General features: G+C 57.9%; 1 protein-coding gene across 2 annotated transcripts in view; it reads left to right on the top strand.

Moving 5' to 3' along the window:
• The first annotated feature begins 208 nt into the window (after window positions 1-208).
• The window catches only part of SEZ6L (seizure related 6 homolog like), a 39,161-nt gene continuing 29,898 nt past the window's right edge, over window positions 209-9,471 (top strand). For both annotated transcript variants that reach the window (XM_021544714.3, XM_021544713.3), the window contains exon 1: window positions 209-340. In XM_021544714.3, the coding sequence (XP_021400389.2) occupies window positions 271-340 (70 nt within the window). In that variant the 5' untranslated portion in view covers window positions 209-270. The remainder of the gene's footprint in view (window positions 341-9,471) is intronic.

The following is a 9,471-nucleotide window of genomic DNA, read 5'->3' as shown; positions in this document are numbered from 1 at the left end:
CACGGGCAACCGTGCGGCCGGGGGGCTGCTGCGGGAGCTGGGCGGTGGGGCCGGGCCGAGCCGGGGGGAGCTGCGGGCGGGGCCGGAGCGGCGGCCGGCGCCCTCCCCCGCCGCTCGCTGCCCGCGCTCCGCTCCGCTCCGGTCCGCCCTCCGCCGCGCCCCCGCTCCGCCGGCAGCGCCCGCCCCCGCCCGGCCCGGCCCCGCTCGGCGCGGAGCGGCTCGCATCGCATCGGCTCCGCTCGGCTCCGCTGGGCTCGCCCCGGCCGCAGGATGCCGGGGCCCCGCGGGCTCTGCCTGCTCGCCCTGCTGCTGCTGGGCACCCCCGCGGCCCCGCGCCCAGGTAAGCGGGGCGGAGCGGGGCGGAGCGGGGCTGCGCGGCTCCCGGGGCCCGCCGCCTCCCGGCTCCGCGGACGGGGCGCCGCCCGGCGCGGGGGGGATGCAGCCGGGACCGGGGAGAGGGGGGGATCGGAGAGGGAAGGGCTGCTGGAACCGGCTGTGCCATCCCCGATCGGGGATGCCCCCTTCCGCTGCTCCCCGGGCCGGGATGAAACTTCTGGCGCTGCGGGAGCGGGGCCCGGCGGAACGCGGAGCTCAGCACCGCGGGGCGGACAGCTCCCGCCGCCCGGGAGCGCTCCGGGAGCCGCGTCCTCACCGGGAGCCCCGCGCCGACGGGGCCGCGGCCTCCCGGGAGCCGTGCCGGACCCTCCGCCTCCCTCCCGCAGGGAGAGCAGCTCCGTGTGTCCCCAGCCCTCCGTGTGTCGCCAGCCCTCCGTGCGTCCCCAGCCCTCCGTGTGTCCCCAGCCCTCCGTGCGTCCCCAGCCCCCGGTGTCCCTCCAGCCCCCACTTCCATGTCCCCACTGGTGTTCCCGCCCCATCGTCTCGGCCAGGGGGTGGCCGTGGGGGCTGAGTGTTTACCCAGGGGCTGTCTGCTCGTTCCACGTGTCCCCCATCCCCACGCAGACCCGCTCCCTCTCTCACTGCCGCGATGCCAGACCTAAGAATAGGCTTCGGGATGTGCTCGCGGGTGACTTGGCAAAGTCACCACAAACTCGTGTGGGGCTCGGAGGCGACTCAAGCGCTGCCTGTGCCCAGTCCCTCGGCACCGCTGGGATGTCAGGACGAGGCAGTCGGGCTCGGGTGTGCGCCTGGGTGGGGTTCCCAGCGTGGATTGTTCGGTGGGAGAAGGGAGAGGCCGGTGTGTGCTGCAGTGTGCTCGGGGCCTGAGGCTGCCCTCCGGGGCTGGCAGGGTGTTTGTAGCAAACACCAGCAGCTCCTGGTGTCAGGAGTGCTGTGCGGTGCTGTCTGCTCACTCCAGCCCCTGCTCTCGTGGTCAGATTGCATTAAATGACTTTGACTTTTCCGTCTGAAACCTGGCTCTCCAGACAGGAACTGTATTACAGAATCCTTCCTTTCTGGGCAGCAAACCAGCAGTGGATGTAGACGGTGGCATTTCTCCCTCACCTGCATGGGTTTGTGTTCTGTGTACGTGTGGAGGAATCAGATGTGAAGTCCCTGCCAGTTCTGGCATCCTGTTCCAGCCAGGGGACGCAGAGAGAGGCACGGTCCTCTGGTGTGTTACACAAACGCTCTGCTCCGGGCTGCCGGTGCTCTGTGCGAGAGCAGCGACCATCCCGGGCTCCCCGGGGGCCTGGGGGGCTGGGAAGCAAAGCCAGCAAAGCACAGGCCCAGGCAGGGCTCTCAGCTCCCTCACTGCCTCGTGTGCTGAGGCAGGAGGGCTGCCCCAGTCCCGCTGGGAGCATCAGCAGGCAGTCCAGCTCCCGGGAACAGGATTTGGCACGATCTGCCATAAATCTCATGGTGGAAGAACACAGTGTGCTGAACTCCTCTTTCCTTGGCAGAGAGAGGGAGCTGATAAATTGTTGACCCTTTACAAGGTTTGGTGAATTATTGCAGTAAAATCCCAACTCCTGCCTACGCAGCCTGGAGCCGGTGGCAACGTGGCAGCTCTGCCCGTGCCTGGGGGGGAGTTTTGTCCATCTGTGTGGAGGGGGACACAGCCAGGGGCCCAGAGCAGTGAATCCTGCTGTTCTCCAGCTGGGGAGGAGCAGGATCAGACCCCGCAGAGACAGATTGCTCTGCTCCATCTGCTGCTCTTTCTGTTCAAGAAAAAAACATTTTCACATGACTTGCACCCATCGGGTGCTTGGCTGGTGGCTTTGGGTGCTCTGCACTGGTGAAGCTGTGTAGATCACCAGAGAGGAGGTGTGAAAGCCTCTCCTGTGCTCTCGGCATCCGCTCACACCCACCCACCGGCGCAGAGCAGGCAGCAGAGGCACGTCCCTGCACAGGGACTGGTGCCAGGAGGCTCCGGGCAGCCTGTGCCGGAGCAGCAGCATCCCGGGGATGTGGGCACCAACTGGGGCATCTATTTGTACCCTGGAATGATGCGCTGGGCAAACACGGGGGGTGTGGGCAGCTGAGTGCAGACAGGGCAGCGCTGCCCGTGCTGCCCATGCAGGCTCAGCCCCTGGCACTGGGGATGGCACGGACACAGCTGAACCCCTGGGAGATCCAGGCTTTCTAAATATATTTGGGGTGTCCAATACAGGCTGTGATGAGACCAGCAAACCCTGCCAAGGCTGCAGTGCCAGGAGCAGAAATACAGCTGGGGGTGCTGAACTTTGGGGTCCTCTGCACCCCCAAATTCTGTACCTTCCCTTCTCTTCTTCGAGGTGTTGGGGCACTCCTGGGGTGGCTGTCACAGCCCAATAGCAAGGACAGAGGTGCCCCTGGCTCTGTGGTGAGCACAGCACCACGGGGGCTGTTTCCAGAGGATCAGGTGTGTCCAGCAGGAAGGAAAAGTGAGCGTGAACTCAGTGAGGGCTGCAACAAGTGCGTGGTGAGCTCTCGAGCAGCACCCCGAGCAACGAGATAACAGCACAGAGCCAGGCTGCCAGCACAGATAACAGCAATGGGAATTGTCTGATGGAGAGCTATCAAAGGCCATGGCAAATGGCTCCTCTTCCTTCTCTCCTCCTTGGCAGAAAGGATGAGGAGAGCCTGGATCAGGAGTAAATGAAATTAGTCTCTCTCAGCCCTCTGCTTCTCTGGTATTTTTTGCCATTATGAATATACAAAGATGCCATTTCAAGCGCAGTTTTGTGGATGTCACAGTGTCACAGACATTTCCTTCTGTACATTTTTAACTTCTCCTTCGCTGAGGAATCTGGTAGCAGGATTTAGGGCTGAGGAGCCAGGCTGCACCGAGTCAGCTGAATGTGCTCCCTTGGCATCCAGAGCGGCAGCAGAGATCTTGGAATAGCAAACCATGGGAAAAGGGAAGTGTGTGATCCATCCCTTGGAAGTCAGGTGGTGCTGGGTTCAGAAGTTAATGGATAATAAGTGATGGATGAGGCAGAGGAGTGCCAGGGCATTTCTGGAAAGGTAATGTGGGCATCAAAACAGGCTGGTGTGATCACGGCCATCCTGCCAGCAGGCAGGGATGTTCCCTGGGTATTCCAGGTCAGTGCCAAGTGCTGGGGTGCTTTGTTATCCCATTTTGTACAGACAGTTGTTTTTTTTTAATGAAATAGGCTTTGTCTGATTAAATAACGCACAGCTTTTGATGTAGACTACAAGCAGCCTCAGAAATCTGTGTAGTTTCCATCCTCTGTCACTGCGATGAGCACAGCTGCTTCCAGTGGGCTTTGGGAACAAAAAAACCCGAAACCAGAGTAACCTTCTGTGAGCAATCCGAAAGTTATTTACTTGATGCAATTTTATTTTCCAAATATTTGAAAGTGGTTACTGAGCAGTAAAATAGGCTCCAAGGAAATCCTGTTACAAAACACAGGCTCTATTTTAATTAGCATGACGTGAGCGACACGGCTGGAACCGGGGCTGCCACCGAGTGCATCTTTCAGGAGCTCGGAGCTGTCTGTAGGAAACACGGCATGAGCACTGGCTTTCCAATTTTCCAGTCCATCAGGATGGATTTACACTCTTGTCAGGGGTATGAAACTGCTGGATGTGCTGGTGAGAGTTGTGTGTCTTTAACCACTTGACTTGCCAGGCACAGGGTGTTCTGCAGGGTGGGGGTGTGCCCGTCCCTGTCACAGGAGGGGCAGGGGGATGACACTGGCACCCCAACAGTGTCATCCCCTTGTTCTCTGTCCTTGTCAGGGCTTCAGCAGGATGGGCTGGGATGAGCCTCACTGGAGCCTGGGCACCAAGGGCAGCACCTGGACAGGCCCTTCTGCAGGCAGGATGTGGGGTAAAGCCAACGCTGCCAGCAGAAACCTCGGGGTGCAGCTGGTGCCCGTGGGGAAGGGGACCTGCCACCCCCCAGCTGCTGCACCCCAATCCAGGGGGCAAAGGCAGAGCGAGGAAGGCTCGTGGGGTGAGAGAAGGTTTGGCATCACCCTGGCTCAGGCTGCCGCCCTTCAGCTGCTGCTCGGAGCTGTGTCCCACGGCTGTCTGGAGCCCTTCCCACAAGGATCTGCTTCACCAGATCTCTTTCCCTGCTGCTGCACGAGTGAGTGGGGCCGGGCTGATGGGGTGCAGGGGGCGGATCTGCCTCAGCTGCTCTCCCTGCAGCCCCGACGCAGTGGCAGGGAGCTCAGCCTGCAGGAGCCGGGAGGAAGGGAAGGAGCAGGACTCTGCAGAGGAGCCCTTCCTGCCGAGCTGCTCAGGGAGGGAAGGTGTCCTTCATTCCAGGGCGCAGGCTGCCAGCTCCTGGCTGTCTGTCTCCTTTCACAGCTTGTTAACCGACAAGTTGTTACGGATGTTCTTGCTCTGTCCCACGGGGCCGGTCCCGCTCTAGCCGCATCCTGCTCTCTCCACATCCTGCTCTCTCCACATCCTGCTCTCTCCACGGATAAAAATACCTGCACAATGTAAATGGCAGCAGAGAGAGGAGTGAGAATCTGTGAGATCAGCCCTGCAGACACCAAGGTCAGTGAAGGAGGAGGAGGAGGAGGTGCTGCAGGTGCCCGTGGCACAGCCCAGGGTGAGGAGCTGTGCCCCTGCAGCCCATGGGGATCCACAGGGAAGCAGAGATCCACCTGCAGTCCGTGGAGGAGCCCGTGCTGGAGCAGGATCCTGGCAGGATTTGTGTCCATGCACAGAGGAACCCACACCGGAGCACGTTTGCTGGCAGGACTCATGGCCCCGTGGAAAGGATCCAGGCTGGAGCATCCCAAGCCTGAAGGACTGACCCTGTGGAAAGCACCCACACTGGAGAAGTCCATGGAGGACAGCAGCCTGTGGGAAGGACTCAGGGTAGGAAGTTCATGGAGGAATGTCTCCCGTGGGAGTGATGGAGCAGCTCTGGTGGGTACTCAGCACCCATCCAGTGTCAACCCAGCACGTCCACAGGGTCAGCTGTGCTGCTGGGAAGACAAAAAGGGGGAACAAATGAACCTCTGCTGCTCAGCTCTGTTATGTCTTGGATTTCATCCCTAAGGGTTTCCAGAATCAGAGGAGAACCATGGAGCTGGGCTGTTGGAGGATTGAAGGGCAAAGCTGGGAGCAGGGGAGGCTCATCTTCCATATCCGAGAGGGACGAGCTGTGGGTTTCCAGCAGAGCCCGTGGCATTGGCTCAGAACCAAGTGCAAGTGTTGGTTATCTCTGACTTGGATCTACACACATGGTCCCTGAGGTTGGGGGATTCTTTGTCAAAATCTGAGGTATGGATGATCCTGAGATTGTAGAAAGTCTCTGTTCTCAGCCCCGCTGCCAAAGCAGAAGCCATAATTGGTCTGTGCTGGTTTCCAGGTTGTTTATTCTGTTTATCTCTCACATGTTCTGCTGCCCTGCCCAGCTCTGTCCTGCAGGGCAGCGTGTGGGGCTCTGCCCTCAGTGGGATGTTACAAACATTAAATACCAGAAACTCCCTGGGCTGGATTTACAATAACGTGCCAATATCTGTCACCTACGTTGGACAGTGTGTCCCCAGCCTGAACCAACAGAAAAATGCCAACACCACAGTGAAACATGGAGGGCATGAAGAAGAAGGAGAAAAAGGACAAGGCACACCCAATTTCCTCCATCTTGTCCCCTTTGAACCCCTAATCTAGAAACCTAAAATTTTACTTTTGCACCTGTGCCACACTTAATTATTACTTCTATCAAACACTCAGAGCTGGTAATTAATCCTGTAAGACTGAAAACTCTTTTCCATGGACAGAGATCACAGACAGTGTCTCTGGGGGCTCTGTCCAGGGGGGTTCCTGACCCCTGCCAGGGTCCCAGACCTGCCAGGGCAGCCAGAGGGAAGCTCTGGATTCCCACAATTCTTGGGCAGCCACAATCTGTACATGTGACCTGGGGCAGCCCCAGGACCCCCCAAAAAACTGGGGACGTCAGGGAGGATCTGCAAAAGTGGAGGCTGTGCCTGGTGGGGAGCGTTCCTCTGGCACTGGGGAGAAGACACCATTCCTGCCCCCATGTCCTGTGTCCTCATTGGATGTCACTGATGTGGGATAAGGAGCCCTTTGAAGTGTGCTGCTGGGAGTGAGGGTCACACTGCCACAGCTCAAAATCAGGGATCCAGCCCCGGCTCCTGCTCCTGGGGAGCCAGCAGGAGCACCTGGATCCAGCCCCCTGCAGTGCTCTGTGCCATGGTGGCTCAGGGCTGTCCCCAGTCAGTGTTCCCAGGGTGCAGAGGAGCTGATTTCTCCTCTGTTCCATCTTTTTGTTTGCTGGAGCTCCCACCAGTAGCGCAGCTGCAGCTGGCCCGCTCCCAGGGCACAGCCCCGACTCAGACATCTCTCTTTTATTCCTTTTTCCTCCTTTTGCTTTCTCTGGGAAGAGGCCAGAGCAGCAGCTGACCAGCCCGAGCACTGGCTGAGCCTGGAGCTTTCCTGATGCACAGCGAGGAGGCTCTGCCTGGATTCCCAGGTCTGCCTCGAGCAGGGGCAAGCACGGGTTTGTCCAGACCTTCCTCCCTTTTCCTAGCCCCAGGAACCCATGGACTGCAGTAAATCCTCAACCCCCAGGGAGCCCAGGATGGGCTGGGCAGGGGCCTGGCTCTGTGTCTGCTCCATGGGGGTGAGGACAAGGCATTGGCACCCCGGGACAGATGGCTGCAGCAGGAAGGTGCAAGGAGACTTCATGGCAGCGCAATCCAAGCTGCTGGCGGTGCAGAGGGATGGGATGAGCAGCCTGGCCACTCAGCCTGGCTCCCAAGGCATCATTCCAAGTGCAAAGCTTTAGTCTAGGAAGGAAATTCGGTGCCAAGTGCAAAGGCATCCAAAAACTCGAGCACGACAGAAGGGATAACTGTGGGATGGATCCCGGCGCGGCGTCATCTGCTCGGCAAGGAGGATTCTCGCGTCTCGGCCCGTCTCTCTGTCTTGCACACTGCGGTGGCATGTGCCAAAGGCAGGAGCTGAGGGGCCAGGAGCACCCCAGGGAGGGTGACTCTGCAGGGGGACCACCCCAAACGTGGTGCCCAGGGCCTCCAGGGGACACTCAGGGATGTGCTCCAGCCTGCTGCAGGGAGCTGGCACTGCCCTGTGGGCTGGGGCACAGCAGGCAGGAGCGGCCGGGCTCAGGAACAGCGTGGGGGAGCGAGGGAATGTTCTGGCAAGCGGTCATTTCGGGGCAATTTCTGAGCTAGTCAGAACGGCTGGAAATATTTAAAATTCAAGAGAGAATCTCCATCTGACGTTTTTGGGTGGATTAATGGAGCATGGCAACATTTTGTGGATGAGATGCTTCATCTCGGGTAGAGTGGTGGCTGGGGGACGATACTGAGGACATCACTGCTGATGTCCCCTCTGCCACCCTGCATCTCTTCCATGATGATGGGGCTGCACAGGAACGGGGCTTGCATCTCCTGATGCTGATTTAAATGCAATTCCAGTAAAAAAACCCAGGCTTTTCCTGACAGTCCTGAACTTCCATTTGCAAAGATACCAAGCTCCTAATTTGACAGACCACTCTGGCAGAGCCCTCAGAGCTCCCAGTGCTCCCAGTACGCCAGCACATCCCTGCCCACTGCAGGAGCTCTTGGCAAAGTCCTCTTGGACACATCCAATGCCATTTTTGGAGAGCTCAGACTATTCCCAGCATTGTCAGGGTTAATCTGTTCTGGTGCAGGGACCAGATTCTGGATCAAAGCAGCCACCCACAGCAAAGCCATCCCAAAATCTGGGGCCCCAAGGCAAGGAAAGGCTCCTTTCCAGGGCACACAGCCCCCACCAGACAATGTGTCTCCCTTCACTCCTTATCCATCCACATTATCCACGCAGCAGTTTTTAAATTGCTGCTGGACACTGCATTTACATAAATATGTGAGCCAATGAGGTCTAAAACCCTGGTGAGCCCTAAACGGTGAATTAGGTTTTTTGGAAAGAGGATTTTATCAATTTACTGCGAGTGCAAATCAACAGAACAGAATTTACAAACCCATCAAAAAAGCGAGGTGACAGTCTGGAATTAATCCTCTGCCCCAGGCACAGGATGTACCTCCACAAACATCTCCCAGCATAAATATATTTGAGAAATAGTGGAGGGAAGCGTAACTCCTAATGCCTGAGCACGCTGGCGGCGGCGGCAGCGGGAGATGAATGGAGTTAATGTCATCGGGAAGGTGCTGCCGCCTCCTGCTTTATTTTTATCCAAGCCTCAGCGCCCAGCCTGCGCTGAGATATTGCAGTTTGTCTTTGTGCCAGAATTTCCCCCGAAGAAAATCTCCCCGATAATCACTCTTCCTCATCTATTCCTTGCTAGAAAAAAAAAAAAAAAAAAAAAAATTCTGTTCCTCCGCACCCCTCGGTGGCTGGAGGAGCCCCGGAAGGCTGCGTGTCCTGGGGGGGATGTGTCCCCCCGGGTTGGATGGCCGAGGGATGGATTTGGGATAATAACCAGCACTTTTGGGGCCGTTTGGGCGCAGGGATCAGGGATGTCCTCAGGAACAGGGGGATGCTGCTGGGGCCACGGTCCTCTCCTGGGGAAGCCGAGCTTTGGCACCTGCTGGGCCACGGCACCGAACACAAACCTGTGCCAAACCCAGTTCAGGCACAGAGATCCCCAATTCCTCAAATCACAGACATCCCCAGTTCCTCAAATCACAGAGATCCCCAATTCCTCAAGGCACAGGGATCCCCAATTCCTCAAGGCTCAGAAATCTCCAATTCCTCAAGGCACAGAGATCCCAAATTCCTCAAATCACAGTGATCCCAAATTCCTCAAGGCTCAGAAATCTCCAATTCCTCAAGGCACAGAGATCCCAAATTCCTCAAATCACAGTGATCCCAAATTCCTCAAGGCTTAGAAATCTCCAATTCCTCAAGGCACAGAGATCCCCAATTCCTCAAATCACAGAGATCCCCAATTCCTCTTCTCCCAGGCTCTGGCTCCCACAGCGGGATGGGTGCTGTCACCTGGTGAGGCACTGGGGCTGCTCTGCTGTCCCTTGAGGGGTTCAGAGCTGCCACGGAGATGAAATCAGTGAGGCAATAAGCAGTAAAAGCCAAACTTCTCAAGCTTTCTAATCACAACTA

This window comes from Lonchura striata, chromosome 18, assembly GCF_046129695.1.
Source record: "Lonchura striata isolate bLonStr1 chromosome 18, bLonStr1.mat, whole genome shotgun sequence".
NCBI lineage: Eukaryota > Metazoa > Chordata > Aves > Passeriformes > Estrildidae > Lonchura > Lonchura striata.
Note: the sequence above shows the minus strand (reverse complement) of the source record. Positions and strands in the feature narration are given on the sequence as shown.